The following is a 19581-nucleotide window of genomic DNA, read 5'->3' on the forward strand; positions in this document are numbered from 1 at the left end:
TATTATTTTTATTCTAATTTATTTTTCATTTAATCAATGTTTAACCAGGTAAGTCCTGTTGAGATCAACAATCTCTTTTTCAAGGGCAACCTGGCCAAGACAGCAACACAAAAAAAAGTTACAGCCAAACAACAAAACAAGCCACAATTTTGGCTGTTTAGTATCACCCTGAACACTATTTGACTATGTGAATTTGTTTCTTAAATCAAATGTTGATCTATTTTTTTGTTTGTTTAGTTGACTTAAAGGCATACTCTGCAGGGGAAAAAAAAGTATAGCGACTCACACAAAAGTGTTCCCTCATCATCACTTCTGACTCACTCTCAGTGTGTGGTGGTGTCTGTATCTGCAGAACCTGCCCTCTGCCTGTACTTTCTTCCTATTTTAGTTTGTTCAGGATGTTTCTGTGTGTCACCCCCAGCCAGCAGCAGCGTGAGGTTGAGACTCTATAATAACATAGCGACCAGCCGTTTCTTTTCTCTGCTCTGAGGGTGCGAGCAGGTTTGTGTGTCTGTTTGATCGAAGGCGAGGTTGAGCCACACGCACACAAGCGTGCACATCAGTTGAATTCAGACAAAATCCGGCAATGCAGCACCTTCCTGCAGGGCTGTGCGGAGGTGTGGGTGTGTTTATTTGTGCTTGAGAGTGTAACCACCGTGAAACAATCAGAAAATAACGTTTTATTTCTTTGATTCACTTCAATCACTTCCTAGCTTGTTTGACCACCGCTACTCTCTCAGTCTCGTTGAGCCGAGGAGGAGGGGCAAAGTTTGAATGTTGTGTTCACAAACAGTACATGACAAATCCGGCAAAGTGTGCCTTTAATTAGCAGAGCTTTCCACGTTTCCCCTGGCAACTGCAGAAGGATCGGATGGAGCAGGCTTCATTATCCCAGTGGGAAATTTGCCTTGGACATTACAGTGTCTGCGGTATAAACAACGGTGCAAATTCTGAGAAGTAACCCCACGGGTACAAGTACCCCTGATGAGGAATCTCTATCCTTTCTCAGTACCTTCTCTTCACATGTAGTGGGTGGAGGGCTGTCGAGTGTGATGAGCTTCTTCAAGTCTTCTTCCAGGCTGGACTTGGCAGTGTGCCGCTGGGGCGACTGGGAGCCCCGGAGATTGGCCCTGAGCTGCGGCTGACCTCCCAGCAGACCATCACTCTGATGCCTTCTGAAGATAAAAACAAGATTCAACACAGAGAGACTCCTAAAGTCGAAATAACACACATTATATAGCAAATCAGGCAAAGGTTATGGAAGTGGCAGCCAAGAACTTGAAAAGCATGTCTGTGATTTAAGGTCAGCAGTTCAAACGCTGAGGTAAATGATAAGGATCTGCAACTACTCTCTGTGATGTTAACATGCCAATGACAAGACTCGTAACCACTTAACTGCTCCACCAGGAGTAACTGTGGTTTGCTGAGCAGCTGTACAGTGTGAAAACAGCAGCTGCCATCAACCACAAATGATGCAATCGTCCTTTGGGCCAAACAGTGACTCATATGCTGCCATGAATGAATGAAAAAGACCAATTATGTTTAGTCACCCATCTCTGGGAACCAAAAGATTTTGTTTAAAAATAAGAAGTTTCAACCTCAGCTACGCCACATGGTGGCAGTGTTGGCCACATAAAAAAAAAACAGTACTAGGCGAGCAGTCAATGTGGCAAACTATAACAAGACATTCATTCCCTTCCCCCGGTGTCTCAAACATCAACATCGCTGGCAGCAGGACGCATTTCAACACTGAATCTCAACTTTCTCTTTTCACTGTAGGAGACACAGTTCCTATCTTACTTGCGAGTGCTGCCAAAGTCCACAGAGTTGACGGTCCCCCCGGGTTTCCTCCAGCCAATCAGGTACTTTGAGGTTGCTCCTTGACGCGGGTAGAAGCTCTTGGTCCCCGGTGATGTGGGTGAGGTGGCCGCAGCAGATGCCTCGTCTTGCCCCTGGCCCATCGGACTCCCTGAGTGGCCAGAACTGAGTGTGCTGGAGAAGAGGGGAGGCGGGTGAGACATATGAGTGTGTGAAGAAAGGCGTCACTTTGATATTCATGTAATTATAATCCATACAAGCAGCAAGAGCAGATTAAACGGCTGGCTGTACAGTCGTAGTCATGTCAGGGTTTCATTTTATTTGGCCTTGGTTCAATTGGCATGACTGATGAAGCACCAATGAATCCTCCCAGATGGCTACTTTTCTTCTAGTTTAAAATATTTACGCATACATAAACAGAACATAAACAGACTCTCTTAAACTCATTAGTTAACTTGTTCCATCACCACAGTCCCCACTGTCTCTGCAGATGGGACTGATTGATGATTTTATAGATAAAAAAATAGGACACAGTGTCCTTGCTTCATTTCCAGCAACTTCAAATAACATTCCGCCGTAGTTTGACATAAAAGCTGGAATTTTCAAACAGCAACTTTTGTGTCTGGGTGCAGGCGCGCATGTGCGTGCACTGCGCATACTATAAAACAAAGCTGCCAATGTACAGGTCTGGTGGAGCTGAGTTATTTCTGGCTGAGTGAAGAGGAGAGAGGAAAGCTTTAGTTGATTCAAAAGGAAGTGGGATTTGGAAGGGGGGAACAGTGCTGAGCTCACAGTCTGCATTTCTTGCAACTTCAAGCACTTCCTTTCTATCATGGATACCGGGAGACGGAGATACATACAAATGCAAAACCACACACACACACACACACACACACACAGGCAGAGTTATTTCATTCTTCCTCTCTCACTTTGTTAACGCAAAACCGCAGAGCTTTGGACTTTTCCATCTGGGATGGTGCAGGATATATCTGGACTACAATGAATCACTGTCTGTTTAATGAAACATTGATGCGAAGCCACAGATTCCTCAGCTGACTCAAACAGAACAGCAGCACACCTGGAGTGGGAGGCGGCGTCACTCAGGCTGTACGAGCCGCTATCAGGAACTAGTGGAAAGGCTGTTGGACTCTTGGCTGGGATCTCGCTGCCTCCAATGGCGACGAGAGAGTCTGGTGTCGGCGGTGAGGAGTCCGAGGCTCTCTGGCTGCCCGCCGAGTCATCCTGCCATGGGATTTTGTCTTTGGCCCTGAAGGCACTGGTGGAGGAAGCTGTGCTGCTTTGTGTGGCGGTGAAGGAGGTGGCATCGATGCCGCTGTCAGTGGAGGCGCCCTGAAGATAGCCGTTGAGCTCCAGATCGCTCCGCACTCCTGAACGTGAGCCGACCTCGTACCACTTCTCGTCGCTGTGGGCGGAGCTGGAGGCGTTGCTGGAGAGTGTGTTGCTGCTCGACTGGCTGGATGAATACGGAGCGTCCCCCTATTCAGAGATGAGAAATCAAATGAGCGTTTTCAAAGTGAAACCAATTATAAGAACATCATGTACTAATCCACAAATTCATGTAAATAAAGTCACAGCCTCTCACACAAAATGGCAGATACTTAAATAGTACAGTGTAAAACATTACAAGTAACATAACTTAGACACTTCTGCAGTCTGAAAAAAAGGTGTAGGCTGAAGCTACAGCTTAAAACACCTACCGTAGTTTAAACAACTTCTGGATACTTTCAGGTAATAATTGTTTTTGGGTTTTTTTGCTCTGTACATAATTTGAGCTGTTTCAAAGTTGAGCAAATCTTCAAATTTCAGAGTCATTACTTTAATAAATGATGAGCTTGTTGGTTCTCCATGAGATTTTGTTCACAGTTCTCATGGCTCTCTTGAAGTATGAAAACTGAAATGGTATTTGTTTTATATGTATTTCCCCACACTTAAACAAACACTATAAGGTGTATAATGAGGCTTGAGTTAGAAGTTCTTTCACTTAATATACTGTATATTGCAATTATTTACAGCACATAGCGCACATTTTCACCCATAATGATATTGCAAACTCAATCTACTGTGATTATTCAAATGGCAGTGACACACCAAGCCGACAGTTGGTCAATGTCGGGCTGTCGGTGAGCATCTGTTGCCCTAGTTTTGGCAGTATTTCCTGCAACTCTGGCACTAGTCAGCCCTTGTCTGCTTATTTTTGGCCTGTCTGGGTTTTTTTTGGCCAATTCAGTATATTGAGTATTTGTCAGAGACAGTTGAGGCAGATGTGTGAAATATCTGACCAGCAGTTCAGAAGAACAGAAACGGAAGTGAGGAAAGTAAACAAAACAGCTAAAGTCAAGAGGGCATGAGTTCGTAACAAACTTATTACATGAGGTCATTTTATTTTTTTAGCCATGAGCTCTTTAGCAGAAACTGCTGTAATTGTATGTGTTATTGTTAGCTAACACACGGTAAATATCATTTGTTCTTTTAACATGAAGTTGTGCTGGTTATGTGCTAACTGGCTAACTACCGTCTTTAATCCATCCTGTCGGTCTACCGGTTTCCCTTTTTGATTGAGGAATTCAGACTACCGTGGCCTGCTGCTATGAAGAATGATTTCCTGTTACCCAGGCACAAAATATTCATGCTAGTTGGCCAATGGCTGTAGTCTTTGCATTGTGTTCAGGTGAAGCATTTTGGCTGAGATACAGGTGATGTGACGCGATTCAATGTGTCTGGGCCTTAAGACTGTCCACAGTGTAGTTTGGTGTTCATGTGTTTCTAGCTCTTAGTCAAAGGCACATAATCATTACCGGCGATTAAACAGCAGCCCGTTGGTTACCACAGGGTCTTCTTTATCAACTCCTAACTTGCCATCACACAGGAGTAAGGAAATTATCTACAGTATGGTGCTTGTTGATTCCAGCTCACCTTAGTGCCTTTGTTAGGAGACATGCTGCTGCTCTGCTCTGACGGCTGGAGTCGAGGAATCACCGCCTTGGAAACCATTGTCTCTGTGGGAAGCAACGACTTATGGGTAATGAGGTTTGTAGACGAGTGGTAGCACAGTAAGAGTTATTACTCACTGCTATTGCCCAGAGTTCGGAGTTCCGTCTTACCTGCACTAGTTTTGTCACCTTCCCCGGGTCGGGACCATCCAACACCCGAACTGGAGCACGCTTTAATCCCATTGACCCCGTCACCTGCCACCTGCCGCACAGACTGCACCGGGGACTGGCAGTTGTTGTTATTAAACCTACAGGGGAGATAAGGAAGGTCACCTATGCTGCCAGGTAGTGCAGCAGGACATTTAGCACATGTAATCCACAGTTGGGGACAGAAGAACTTACCCATCAGGCATAGACTTTTGCCTCCACTGGTTGGAACTCATGATGTCTGTGTAGGGCAGGCTGGAGGGGGAGTTTGTGTTGTGCATTGTGCGGCCCATCACAATGGAGCAGGCGAGAGCGTAGTTGTCGTTCCCTGGTGAATACCTGTGGCGACACCTAAGTATGTCACTAAAGAGAAGTATTTGTGCTTTTCCTTAACTTCTGTCATATATTTAAAGTTACAACGTTGGATATTCATATGAAACACTGTCAAAGTTCCAAATAACAAGGTAAAAGTAATCCCAGTGAGCACAAACATCAGGCTTTAGACTGTGTGTGCTCTGTTTTCAATGTTTTTTACGACTTTGGCAACAAGATAACATCAGATCGTGACAGATTTCTTTACATCTGCTCCAGGCATGTTACTGTGTTTTTATTAGGTAGCCTGCACTGCTACATGAGGCTACATGCTAGCATCAGGGAAACCTGGCTGCCAATGTTTTAAATATCTCCCCGATTTCATGATCATATTCCTGCTGGGACATGTCTAGTTGTGTTTTGAAGCTTTTGTTGGTGATTTTTATAGGAGACGTGTGTCTATACACAGTCATTCCCCTGCTGCCAGTACACTGCTACATGTAGCTACATGCTAACATCAGGGAAACATAAAATCTTGGTTGCTGATGTTTTTTAATTTCTCCCTTTCAGATCAAATTCCTGCTGGAACATGTCTAGCTGTGCTCTGAAGCTTATTTTTGGGTGATTTTTAATGGGAGAAAGTGTCGCTACACTTCATCACAGTCATTCTCCAAATGTTAGCACACTGCTACATATAACTACAGGGTAACATCAGGAAAACCAGTAATCTTGGCCAATGATGTCATTAATTTCTCCCTGATTTCGGAGCCTATTCCTGCTGGAACATGTTCAGTTGTGTTTAGAAGCTTTTATTGGTGATTTGTGTGTGTGTGTGTGTGTGTGTATGTATGTGTGTGTGTGTGTGTGTGTGTGTGTGTGTGTGTGTACTGCAGCCAGACAGCTTTGTGTTCAGTGTGTCTGCAAATTTCATACAAGCATTATATTTATCTTGTGACCTTTTGGGGTTGATGGGTCGCCCGTCGCTGGAAACACTTCGGGGAATAGCAGCAGAGTTACGGTCACTGAAGTCTGAAGGCTGGGCCTTGATCAGCGTCCCAGCTGTGCCAGCAGCGCGTGTTTGAGGGCTGGAGGAGGTGCGTGGCCACTTGGTGTTGTTGTTATTGGTGGGGCGGAACGGGAACTTTAACTCGTAGGGCATGCCCTCTTTGTGGTTCTTGTAATCCACCAGTGGCATGTGGTAGATTTCCGAGCAGCCTCTGTTGACAGATGAAGAGTTCACAGTCAGAACGGGACACAGCCTCAAAAAAACACAGACAACTGCATTACAGAAATACTTCACCCACAAAATGAGCATCTGTATGTCCATTACTCACCCTATGTTACACTGAATTTGGGAAGTTTTTCTTGCATGCCTACATGGTGAGCGAAGAATCCAAAAAGGGAGAAAATTGAAGAACTGAGGTCATAGGGGATCGTGTTGAACGACAGCAAAACTAAATCAAGACATCTGCCTACAAACTCTCACACAACTCCTGTATTATAATCCAAGTCTCTTTTATCCAGTTGTATGCTCAGTACCTCAAAACACATGCATTATCTCTAAACTTATGCATAAACAGTCTCAGACATGGACAAGTAGCACACCTGGGCAAGCTCGTGCGTTTGAACTCTGTCTCTGTTCGAGGAAAAGCAGCTTGCCTATGCACACTACTTAAATGCAAATGTGTTTTAAATGGTGTTTTGTTTGGGAAGTACTGAGCATACAACTGGATAAATGAGACTTAAATTATGCTGCCTGAGTAGTGTGAGAGTTTGTAAACTGATGTTTTTATATGGTTTTGCTGTTGTTAAACCTGGAGCCCTTTTACTCCAATTTATCAACAATTTTCTCAGTTTTAGGAGTCTTTGTTAACTTTGGAGGCATGCAAGCATTTTGTGGATGAAGCAGGGGTGTAACAATACACGTACTTGCATTGAACCATTCAGAGCAAGGCTTGATGTCAACTCATTTACACTGACATCACCCCAGTGTGTCAACAGGTGGGAGCACTGTTTAGCACCATTCCTAACTGATTCAAACACGGAAAAAGAAATCGCTGCAGCCTTTGGCAACATTACATGGATAGGCGCAGATATGAAACCTTATTTGTATCGGAAAGCACAGGCTTTACGAACATGTTAAATGCGATTGAGCCCCATTACAGTATGCCTTCATGAGCCCGTTTTAGCCAGACTGTAATTCCTGCTTTAAAGAAAAAAAGAAAAGCCCAAAATATGATGTTAGTTTTAAAACTTTTAAAAATGTGACAACAAGGAATTTAATATTTTACAAGGAGCTGTTTTTGTTTTATATGCTGCTAAGATGACACCCCAGAATATGTCACTCAACTCCATCATTGTTCAAAGTCAAAAAGTTAGTTTTAATGACTTAAAATTTTTTATTCAAGGACATTTTTCTGGAATTTATACTTCTTTGTTGTATCTAAATTTGTACTGACCTTGACACAAATGTGTTGTACCAAACCGAACTGTGACTTTTGTGAACTGTTACACCCCTAGGATGAAGTGATCCTTTAAGCAAAGTTTCTCTTGCATTTATAGATCATCTATATCCACTTTACCTGCGTGGTGTGGAGTCCTCATGTGGGGGGATGATAACCACCTTGACAGTAACAGAGGTTCTGAGCAGGTCGATCATCTGCTCATGGGACAGCGAGGCCACCGACACCTTGCAAATCTCCACCAATCGACTGCCCTGTCTGAGCCCAGCCTGCCAAGCATAGCCATATGGCTCCACCTCTGCAACGATGCCCTCAAAGTTGACATGAAAGCCCAGCTGGCCCAGGGCGTTACGGCGCAGGGTCATCTCTGTGGTCTGACTGCCCTTGGTCAACAGCTACAGGACAGATAGAGTGAGGAAGAGAGAAAGAGCAGAAGACATTCATAATGTTTTAAACAATTTCTTGAGAAACCCTTCAGTCTTTTGCAGGTAAACTAATACCGTCTTCAAAGCAACCACATCTTTTAAAGATGCATCTGACACTAGCTCTAATCCCACCCCAGCTGAGGTACATATTTCAGTCACATACTATGAATACTAAACAGTTTGATTTAAATTATTCTGCTCACTCCCATGATAACTGCCTACCATTAGGCACACTGTCTAGCTCTTCCTCTACCTGTGGGAAGTTATCTGAGAAGTAAATAGTAGTTAGTGCAGCCCAGGAGCGAATCACAGTTCCAGTTAGCTACATGTCATGATGCCCACAACAAAGGCCATGAAAAAACACGCATTCCTGCTTTACAAAGAAAGGCACGTGCCAGTACTGGTAGCACCCAACAATAAATCTTTACTTTGTTTACCATCTAATAGAACTGCAGCATCAGCAGAGTGATTCGCCCCATCAAAAAGCACTGCCATACCTACACCACATTGAAAACCTCAGTAATGATATCATATCACCAAATTACTATGTATTGTGCTCAGCATGACTTATAATCATAGGGTCAACACAACAGCTGTGGCTTTTTGGTGACTGTATAATTTCAGGCTACGCCCTTATGTTGCTATAATAACATCAACAATACTTAGTTCTTATTTCTATGTACGACTGTTGTCAAGAGACAGAGGGGATGACTTGCCCTCACACATGATGGGACTGGAACTTCACTAAGCACTTTTTGCCTACATACCTGTTTAATAGCTGCAGGGATATTCAAAAAGAACCTGACCTTTGCCCTAATTGAAACTGGTTGGTTTAGAAATCCATGTTTGTTCTGTTGTGTTAGGCTACAGCCAAACTAATTGAGCATAGCTTTACTTCAGGCAGGACATGATGTCAAGCTCAGCTCACATCCCAGCTACATCAGCTGACCTCAAACAGCCCGATCAACTGATGGAGAAGCTGACTGATAGATCACATGATTCCTTTCTATGCAACCAATTGGCGAATTTCATCCAGGGTGCCCTATTTAAACTGCTCTGTTTGTCATTGATGCTGCTCTGTTCTGTTCCCAGGGGTCTTAACTGCTGCTCTCTCTGCCTTAGGCTTTCTGTGTAGGCGCATGGAAGGGCAGAGAGGTGTGCTTTCCCTATCTTAGGCTTTCCACAAAGGCGCGTACAAGAGGTTCTCTGCGTAGCTCTAGGAAAAGTAGAGAGGCCCCAGAACGGAGCCATACCACCAAATGTATTACTGCAAATGGAAATTAAGTTTTCTTTAACTAAGTGGTCCTGACTGAGATACGTTTTTGTTTTAAAACACTTCACTATTGCTACATTAATGCCTGGCGTCTGCTGCAGCATTTTGGATCCCCTAAAACAGTGACCTCAGAAAAACACTGCTGACCCCCTTGGAGTTGAAAACTACTGGGGTTGCGTTTTAGTCTGGACGGGCTGAAAGGGAGACATTTTAAAACAATGACCCAGACACCCACGATTACTTCCCGATTGGGTCACTTTTGTGTTTTCACCCTTCTTGTGTGGGTAACATTTCCTTTCTTATTGTCATTGCTTCTGTTACACCAAATTCTGTGACCATCAAGAGTCCACATCCCAGCCCCAAAACCCCCCAACCACTCAACAACTGTCACTCAATTGTTTTTTAGGGGAGTCTGGTTCTGGGTTGCAGATTTTGGTGTAACAGCTTCCCAGCGCAATGGATAATGCTCCCAGTACCACTCTAATAAGCGCTGTATTTGTTTTGTAATGACTCCCAATCTGTTTTCCACCTCCTTGACTGCCTGATGTTACTTCCAATGACAGTTTCCACATCGTTGTTGGTTCACGCAATGAAATTTCTGGTCTTACTTTACACCAACTCCATAATTTCTTCTGTAACTTTATCTGTTTTTGCTCTGCAACAAACTGCAGAGCAGGCAATCTGCTTCATGTTTACACCAGTGCAGGCATGCCCAATGTAGGTAAACGGTCATGTGAGATGTGTTTTAAGGAGCGTTAGTATGGATTGACATGATTTCTGAAACAGTTATAAAGACACTTGCCTGTATGGCGATTGTTTTTGTTTTAAAACGCCATTTAAAAGGTCCAGTATGTAGGATTCACTTGCGTCTGGTGGTGATGTTGCAGAGCTGAAGCCCATGTGTCAAATGTGAATGGCCCTGTCTAGAACCAGTGTCTGATTTGTCTATTCTGGGCTACTGTAAGAACATGGCGGACTCTGTGAGAGAGAACCTGCTCCATATAGATATAAATGACTCACTCTAAGGTAATGAAAACACAGCCCTTCTTATTTTTAGGTTATTATAAACTTAATCATTGTTATCTTTTGTGGATAAGCTTTGCAGACAACTATCTAAAATGTACATGTAATGATAAAAGTAATATGCATAGTGAGAGGTACAAGGACTGTGTGTGTTCATTACAAGCTGTTTGTCAGAGACGTGGTGTTGGGCTCAGCGTAACCTCTGATAGCTGCAGCAGATGGTGTGTGCTAATGAGATGTACTGTCATAGACAGTAGTGGTGCCCCACTGACCTCCAGTCTCTTGACAACCTCTCCAAAGTCTTCTGTGTTGTTATTGATGGAGCGCAGTGACACACTCTCACCACGCTCGTAGTAGATCTTCATGGAGGCGGGGCTCCCTGTCGACCAACCGATCACGTCACGCGTGGCGCAGTTAAACACGACCGCTTTGGCCTCCTGATCCAACAGGATGATGAAGTCATTTGAAATGGCCAACAGGCATTCACGTTCAGCGCCAGCTACCTGATCTTCAGCGTGAACCTGCCACGTCACAGCCCCCAGGCTCCGCAGCTCCGCCCCGCTGTATGGACGCACCTTCTCTCGTCGTTTGTGCGCCAGAGAGATGAAGGGGAACTTCCCAGTGGGTTCTACTGGAGTACTGGTCACATGACGCTCTGCCAGGTCCCGCAAATACTCCTGCCGTGTGCGTGTTGCCATGGCGCCAAACTTATCGGACTTGTGGGCTGCGTTCTCGGCGTTGATGACTTTGCTCAACAGGAAGTCCCTGAAGACAGTGGACTTGGGAAAGGTCACGCCCTTGGGGATTGGTGGGCCAAAGGAGGGGACGTCCTGGGAACGGGTGACAGCCACACTGCGGAGAGGGAAGAAGAGGGGAAGAGTTTGAGGTCACTGCTGTAGTATGTAAGTAAACAAACATTATAATCCATTTGCAGCAATGCACTAGGAGTATGGTTCGATTTGACTCAGTCATTAAACAATACACAAAAAGGTTGCAAACTCCGCCCTCAATAACAACAACAGGCCAACCATTAGGAAAATCGTATTTGCAGGGTTAACTGCCACGATGAAGACCATAATACACTCATGGTTCTCCACTGAGCCTCCATCACTAAAACAAATGACTGAATTATTTTAGGGATATTGCTCTCACACAAACATCATTAGCTGTAAATCATAAAGCACAGAGATCCATGGAGAAGGTTCAGGTATCCTCATTGGTTCGCTTTCAAACCCACATTTTCTTCCACAGCTTTGAAAGAATGTAAGAAGAAGAAATAATTAGAGTTGTCAAAGTTAACGTGTTATTAACGAGATAACACAAATTCTTTTTAATGCTACTGATTTTTTTGACGTGCGGTTCTTCTGTAATAATGACCCTCGGCCCACCATGTAGTTTGGGAAATCAGGAAGCAATGCAGCAATAACGTGGATGGCAAGCAGAAAAAAACCTCTGTGGGCAGAAATTGATAAAGAAAGGCATCTTTTGATGGCAAGTTCAGCTTCACAGCCCTGCCTGATGGTTCTCTCGACAAAACCAACGTTATTTGCATTTATAGTCGATGTGAATTGAGTTACCACCGGAGCACGTCGAGCTGCTTAAAAAACAGGGGACGTTTATGTAATCTTTACAAGTGTAAAGTTGGAACCTACATTGTGTTAGTATTACTAAGTAATGTTACATTCAGGTCAATATGCATATTTTTTGAGCATGCAGAACCCTTGAGGTTATTCTGGAGAATATTCTGGACAGTCTCTGTCATGGTTTTGGATTGTTGCAATAATAGTAATCATGCATTTGCATTAATCAAGCATATTTGTCCACTCCCATGATGATAATAAAAACTTGAAAAATATCTCCTTAAAGGTAATGCGATTAAATATTTTAATCGGTTGACACCTTTAGAAATAACATAAAATATTAATAGCATGAAACATAATAAGATAAGAGAAGCTTGACAACTAACAAAAGTTAACATAACTCATTTCCATGATGGTCAAATAACTGTGGAAAAAGTTGCATTACAAGGACAAACAGCACATGAGCCTGTAAAACAGCATGGTGGAGACATCTTTACACAGTTTCCCCTCAAGTACCGTTGCCTTTGACCTGTTTCACTTGTGAGCATAAAGGAGGGCGTTTGAGTTCCTACGGGCAAAGCTCTCCTCTTGTTACCCTCTGCTGCTCCTATTCCATTTGCACACAAAGGCTGTCCTTGTGTAGGATTACTATAAATTAGTTAACAGGTGAAGGTATTGTTGTCTCATACCTGCTATTCATAAGGAAATGGACCCAGCGTGGAACAAATTCAGCAAAGTGTGCTTTTAAACATATTAGGATTAATGCACTATTCAGGGAGACATGCTTGGATTATCAATCAGTTGGCTGCATGTTTATACCCACTCTGAATGTGTAATTGGAGGCTATAAATGTATACATATTTACAGTCAGTAGCATACACTGAAAGCCCATTAGTGCATGAGAACTGACTCTTGGATAAGCCGATGTGACAGTCCTGACAAGTCTCCATCCAGTCCATTCAACAGATAACACAGCCATAGCCTTTAGCAGAAATGTTGCATCCATGCCTGACTACACCCGGCGTATAAATACTATACATCCAATCACAGCTGACATGTCAGCTCCTAGTGCTGACACCCTGCCACTCTCTGCTACATGGCAGTATGGAGGAGCGGTGCTGCGGCTGGAGCTAGCGAGCACAAACAGCCTTAGCTTCCTAAACAAAGGTCCAGTTATGCAATCTGCCTCGCTGGCCCTGTGTGACTTTGAGGCAGCGGTTGAAAGCAGCAGATTAGCACCCCGCTGGCCCCGGGCCACTTACTCCTCTAATGCTCCGGTCTGGCTCAATATGACCTGAGCATTATCCAAATCTCAGCAGCAGGCAACAACAGGCTATTAATAACTGGATGACTCAACAAATCAAAACATACTCTTTACCTCTCTAATCTCTATTAATGAAGCCGCCCCATTATTGACATGGCCTTACGCAAGACGTGAAGACACGGTCGTGTGACACAGTGGCAAAAATCAAAACAATAATGTCTTTGTGGGAAATTTTTGAGCAAGTAAGTGTGCGTGTGAGAATCTGTGTGTTGTGTGTGTGCTTGCAAATGTGTGACTTGAGATCAGCTGAAATCCGTAGAGTGTGGTATCCAGTTAGGGGCAAATTGCTGCATCAAAACTCTACAAAAAAACTAAAGCAATAAAACACAACCCACAGAGACCTACAGTGTAACTTACCTCCTGGTGTCACCAAAAAGCACCCATGTTCTTCATGGTGTTACTGTACAATATCCTGAATCTTTGTTGCAATCAATGTGAAGCAACAAAGAGATGAGTTGATGATAACTTGTTTCTGTTCTGAAGCCACGATCCTACACCCAAGATACCACTCAGTATGGTGTAGCTAATCTTTGTAGCCTGTGTTCTCTTGTTCAGATTCTTTCCAGAGCATCAGGAGAAGGCATCCATGGAATGACTGGTGACAAACAGTCAGGAGTGAAGTCCTAGCATACGGTGTCTCGATCCACACAATGTGAGTAGAAGCAAAAGGCTGAGAGTGTGAGTCTCTCTGGGTGGGGTAGCTAGACTGTCCTCAAGGACTCTGTGTCCCGCGCCTCTCCATTTCATCACTAAGGCAAACCAGGAGAACCAGCATTTCACCCTTTTTCTTTTTCCACAGTTTAAACTAAAACATGCCCCCCTTTGGGCGAAAAGTAAGCAGACTGAAGGTGGTCCAGGAGATGGAGTAGCTGCTCAAAAAAAAGGGAGCTCACCAGGGCGGAGACAAGAAGGGCTCCAAGTAAATTAGCCCAAATTTGACGCGGGTGCGAGCTTGGAGACAGAAAGCTGTCCTGACCCATCCGCTCCTGAGATGGACTCTGTGAGCTCTGAGGGGACTCTGCACTCAACAATCCTCCCCGCTCACATGCATGTCCGGGTGAAGAGAGCACTTCATGTGCATGGCACTAACTCCTTCAGACCATTCCTGCTCACGCTGCCCAAAGGCAAAGTGGCAGGCAGGCAGGGAGGAGGAGGAGGAGGAGAAGAAGAAGAGGGGGGGTTGTATTATATGAGTGTGTGAAGAGTGCGCCTTTGAGTGAATTAGTGTGCATGGGGAAGAAAGTGCGTGCATGTGTGTGTAACTGTGTGCAAGTGAGCATGAGAAAGAGGTAAAAAGGAGAAATGGGAGTACGAGAGTGAGAGGGAGCAACTATGTGTGTGTAATATCCGTGTATGCGGAGCAGAGAAAGTGTGTGTGTGTGTGTGTGTGCAGTAGGGTAGAGAACGCCACAGAGTCGCAGTCTGATCATCACGAGGCAAAGAATCAGCCAACGGAGGAGAAGAAGAAGAGGAGGACTCCCATCAGTTGGACAGCAACTGCAGGGCCAATCTATTCCATTTGATCATAATCAAACTAATTCATACTTGTGCAGACGTACAGTAGACATGAACAATCCAGAGAGAGAGGACGGTCACGCAACAGGCTTTTATGTTTGACCCATGCCTTCCAGTCAATACTTTTGTCTTAATGCTGCTGTGGCCACACCGCTGGTAGCACTGAAAGTGGTGTGGAGCTTTTAAGGGTCCCATAAAAAGGGTCCAGTGCTGCACTGAGATGGAAACATACCTACTGGGTTTGGTCAGTCTGGCCTACTTATAATGAGTCTCCTTAGTCTCCAGATACGGTCATATATATTCATAGCTGGTGGGCTAACCTTAACCTCGGTGTCAGTCGCTGTTCCAGACTCAGAATTCTCTGAGACGGTGAACTGGAAACCTTTTCAAGGCTTTTCATAAACCTGTACTTATCCAGGAAGAGGTTTTGTTCAGCACACATGCCACACACACCAACACTGATTTTTCTTCCTTCCTTCCTTTCTTTGACCAACCACACAGCATGTATAATGTGTAGAAGAAACAAGACTAGGTTGAGCCTAGTGTATGGCTGGACCGCGTATGGTTACTTGTTAAAGGACGAGAGCTGCAACAGTTCATTGATTAGTTGTAAACGATTAAATCAATCGGCACGCAATGCAGTATGTGATGAATTCATAACCTCCCAGTGTGAATGTTTTTAGAGACTAACTGTGAGACTGCCATAGCACACTCTATCCTCTAGGAATCTCTGAAGGCTTATCTGACGGGACATATAATATCTGTCTCTGGTCACATGGAGAAAAAATCTTGGAATAATCTGGAACTATTAGAGGCAAATATAAGCTTGGAAAGGAACACTTTAAAACAAGATCAGAAGGTTTATATAAGACACTTTTGATGAAACGTAACCAACATTATCTATCAAACACCTACAAGACAGAAAAAGCACTAGAGCTAGGCAGCAATATTATGAATCGAGGGATAGAACTCTTATAGAACAGCCATATCCAGAAATTAGACATTAAAAGCTTTCAAGTCTCCTCAGTCTCGTGAAACTCTGGGTTAGACATTCACACCTGAGTTCTGTAAATAAATTCCAGCATCAGCTAATGAACCCTTATCGGACATGTACCATCATTCATCAACAACTATTATATTAATCCGCAACTAATTTGATAATCCGTTAATCGGTTTGAGCAATTTTTAAAGAAGAAGACGATCAAAATATTTTAATTCCAGCTCCTTCATTGTAAATATTTTCTGGTTTGTTTCGTTCTCTGTGACAGTAAACTGCATATCTTCGGGTTGTGGACAAAACAAGACATTTTAGGACACCATCTTGGGCTTTGGGAAACTGACCATCTGAACATTTTTCACCTTTTTCTGACATTTTATATCCCAAGCAACTATTAACAATCAAGAAAATAATCAACAGATTAATCGAAGCTATGGTGGAGACCAAGGACATGACCACAAATACTGATATACTTAATATCTTGTAAAACAATTTGCTGGCAAAGTATTATTTACACAAATGTAGATCTCTTCCTGTTTTTGAAGCATTTAAAAATGAATTAATAATATAATTGTATTTTAAACAATCCCCCCCCCCACACACTTTTACAAGACACACTGATAAGACAGCCTATGCTTTTTCAAATAATTTATTTTGATTATTTTATTACCTAAAAATATTTGCTTTTATCAGTATTTGTGGCGGTCATGATCTCCGATTAGGTGTAATTAACTAATATCATGTTCTAAACATGTCTGTTTATTAGATAAAATGGGAGAAAAGTTGCTAAATATATATATAAAAAAAAATCTAAAATATTATATTTTTTTTACATTTCACTGGTGTAAACAGACGCACACTGGCGTTGTAGCTGCAGTAAAAGATGCATTCAGGCTCCTATGTGGAGGTGCATCGAGTGGCAACATTCAAATGCCACCTGACGATATAAAACTACATTAAAACACTGAGCGACAGGGGAAAAGAGACTGATAATAACCTCATTAGCTTTCCATGTTCCATATGACTGATCATGCAGATTGTGTTTTCTTTAATGATATTGTTTCTGTGGTGGCAAAGATGTTACTAGCAGAAACTCTGTGGAGCCTATTTATTTTTAAAGTGCAACGACCGATGGGGAAACACATATTATATTCTGCTGTCAAACACATGGACTCACCTGTAGCACGTGTTGTCAGAGCAGGGATCGTGCACCCGTACGATGATGAAGACATGCTGAAAGTGAGAGCGGATGGCCTTGGGGGTGAAGGGGTGAGCGCCGGGCTCCTGGAACACGATGGTCACTATGTCGTTCCCTATGTGGCGCTTCCTAAGCAACTATTGAAAAACGGAACAGTGTTAATCAGAGAAGTATGGGACTATATCAATCATGTTAAGTTCCATTTAATGACAAAACCACGGCACTTGAAAACAATACTTTTCTTTAGAATGAAAGTTGGATGAGAGTCAAATCTGATAACAGAGCCGTGAGTCATATCATGCATTCCTCTAAATGACACGCCCTTCCTTTAAGGTTTTCTTTGCTCCATCTGTTTCTAAAACAAAAGAGTTTTCCATTTCCTGATATATACCTAATGGTATACCACAGAGGCTGGGCTCTACATCTTTACCTGCTGTTTGTTGTTGGGTGTGTAAGGCAGCAGAGTCGACACATGGAACATGATCTCGTAGTCCTTGTAAGTCGTGTACAGGGAGTGAGTACCCGTGGAATCCGCTGCGGGGAAAAATAGCAATACAGCGTTGAGGCCCGTTGCACAATTACAGCCATCCATCTCTCTCACATGTGCATTCTGTGCGCTCAGTGGTTTCTGTGCAAGACAGGATGCAATTTCACCGCAGTCCAAACAACCAGACAATAGCGGACTGTGGATCGATGTCAGCCTGGGTGAGACCACTGTCAAAACCAATGCTCCATCAACTGTGCGTCAACCTGTAAGTGGAGCCTATTCTATTGTTCTGTGTCATTAGTTTTCATAACAATGTGCACTGTCTAAACGTTTAAATAATTTTGATTCAGTGTTCCTTTGTGGACAACACGGCCGTAAACCATAAATTATAAACAATTACAGCACTGTGCACTCATTAGCATCACTGTGGGAATATTGTAGTGGACAGACAAGGGAAATGAGTTGAAAAGAAAAGTGAAAGTGTCATAAGGACAAAATTAGATCCAGTGAAAGGAAATATTTGACCGAAAGCATGGAAAAGGAGCAAAGTACAAGCACTACAAGTATAGTGCAATATAATACTACAGTAAAACTAATGCCTACTATACACTAGAAGACTTTGAAAAGACACCTTCTCACATCTACATACAATATATAGGCCAACTTAAGACAGTTCACACTGAGTTTAATGGCTGTCTTACAGTAAACGATCAAGATCGCAGAAACGCCATGACTCTGGCAAAACTCTCATGATTTTATGCCAACATTAGAAATTTGTCTGCAACATTTATATCACTAAAAAGTTGTTTAGTGTGAGGCTGACATAACTAATAAACAGTTGAGGTCACGGGGTAGAAAACCAAAGAAAAATTACATCTACAGTCTTCTATGTGACAAAGCAGTAAGTCACCTGTAAGAACTGGGTGTTGGAAAGAAGCATCATAACCTGGGTCACTAATGCTGCATTCACATGGAATCAGGCAGACGGTAGGCAGCAATCTGGGTATTATTGTAGTGGAAGGACGGTAAAGTTAGGTGAGGCCGGCAGAGAATACTGCCGACAGTAACAGTAGACGACACATGTTGAAATATTAATAGTTAAAGTTTTCCCAAGCCGAAAGCGTTTTCTGTCTTAAGTCTGCCCGACTACATGAGATCGCAGCATAAGAATAAAAGTACAAATTCTGTCTGTGTGTGTGTGTGTGTGTGTGTGTGTGTGTGTGTGTGTGTGTGATGTGAAGGTGCGTAGTTACTTTTCGTGTCCAGCTGGGCTCTGTACTTGGTGAAGCCCTTGAGGCGAACCTTCTCCCCCAACAGTTGGAGGAACTCTTCCAGGGCGGGACCGGCCGTCTCGTTATTGTACATCTCCTCCTCTGTGCTCTGGCCTGCTCGGCAATACATCACCCCCACCTTCACCTGAAAACTCAGCTGGGGGACAGCAGAGAAACACACTCAGTATTTCTCTGACAGGTCACCTCAGGACAAAGAGGATAATGTAAACTCACAGAACCCCTATGCTTCCCCCTCCTACCCCTTGTTCATCCAGTTTCATCAGCTGCTCAGTGACTTTGGGTGTGTTGAGGGCCAGTCTGAGGCAGGACAGATCCAGCTCAGGGAGAATGAACTCCAGCACCTCCTTGATGGGCACCCCCCGGGTGGTGCCGTGCTTAGAGGTGGAAGGCACTGCGTCCTCCAGGACAGAGCCTCGCAGCGTGGTCAGCTGCATGGAGGAAGAGATTATAGAGAGGAGTGTGAGACGAGAAAGAATGCACCTCAGGAATCTGAGCGTGCTTTGAACTCTCTCTTGGAGATGGAACATACTGATAACAAACATGCCTGGCCAGACACCAAGAAAAAAGAGACAAGTCGCTGCAGTTTTTAAAGTAGAACCATCCTCTTACTGTAACTCTGAAGAAAGGGACATGAAACAAGACAATTATGACACAAGGCTTTGCGTAAACAGAAAGTGGAACTGAGGAAAGAGAGGTGGGTGGGCTTGTCCGAGCATT

At 43.6% G+C, this 19581-nt stretch overlaps 1 protein-coding gene across 2 annotated transcripts in view; it reads right to left on the reverse strand.

Moving 5' to 3' along the window:
- Nucleotides 1-19581, reverse strand: part of LOC125900671 (signal-induced proliferation-associated 1-like protein 1) — a 52906-nt gene that overhangs the window by 6628 nt on the left and 26697 nt on the right. Inside the window, exons 4-16 of one of the 2 annotated variants that reach the window (XM_049595824.1) lie at nucleotides 19104-19292; nucleotides 18826-19000; nucleotides 17516-17619; nucleotides 17065-17222; nucleotides 10744-11323; nucleotides 7871-8145; nucleotides 6245-6505; nucleotides 5172-5315; nucleotides 4941-5077; nucleotides 4753-4835; nucleotides 2897-3315; nucleotides 1801-1992; nucleotides 1013-1172 (exon numbers count right to left, since the gene is read on the reverse strand). In XM_049595824.1, coding sequence (XP_049451781.1) covers nucleotides 1013-1172; nucleotides 1801-1992; nucleotides 2897-3315; nucleotides 4753-4835; nucleotides 4941-5077; nucleotides 5172-5315; nucleotides 6245-6505; nucleotides 7871-8145; nucleotides 10744-11323; nucleotides 17065-17222; nucleotides 17516-17619; nucleotides 18826-19000; nucleotides 19104-19292 — 2877 coding nt within the window. Of the gene's footprint in view, nucleotides 1-1012; nucleotides 1176-1800; nucleotides 1993-2896; nucleotides 3316-4752; nucleotides 4836-4940; nucleotides 5078-5171; nucleotides 5316-6244; nucleotides 6506-7870; nucleotides 8146-10743; nucleotides 11324-17064; nucleotides 17223-17515; nucleotides 17620-18825; nucleotides 19001-19103; nucleotides 19293-19581 lie in introns of both variants that reach the window. The other variant, XM_049595823.1, reaches the window with a different exon arrangement.

Source organism: Epinephelus fuscoguttatus, linkage group LG14 (genome assembly GCF_011397635.1).
Source record: "Epinephelus fuscoguttatus linkage group LG14, E.fuscoguttatus.final_Chr_v1".
Taxonomy (NCBI): Eukaryota; Metazoa; Chordata; class Actinopteri; order Perciformes; family Serranidae; genus Epinephelus; species Epinephelus fuscoguttatus.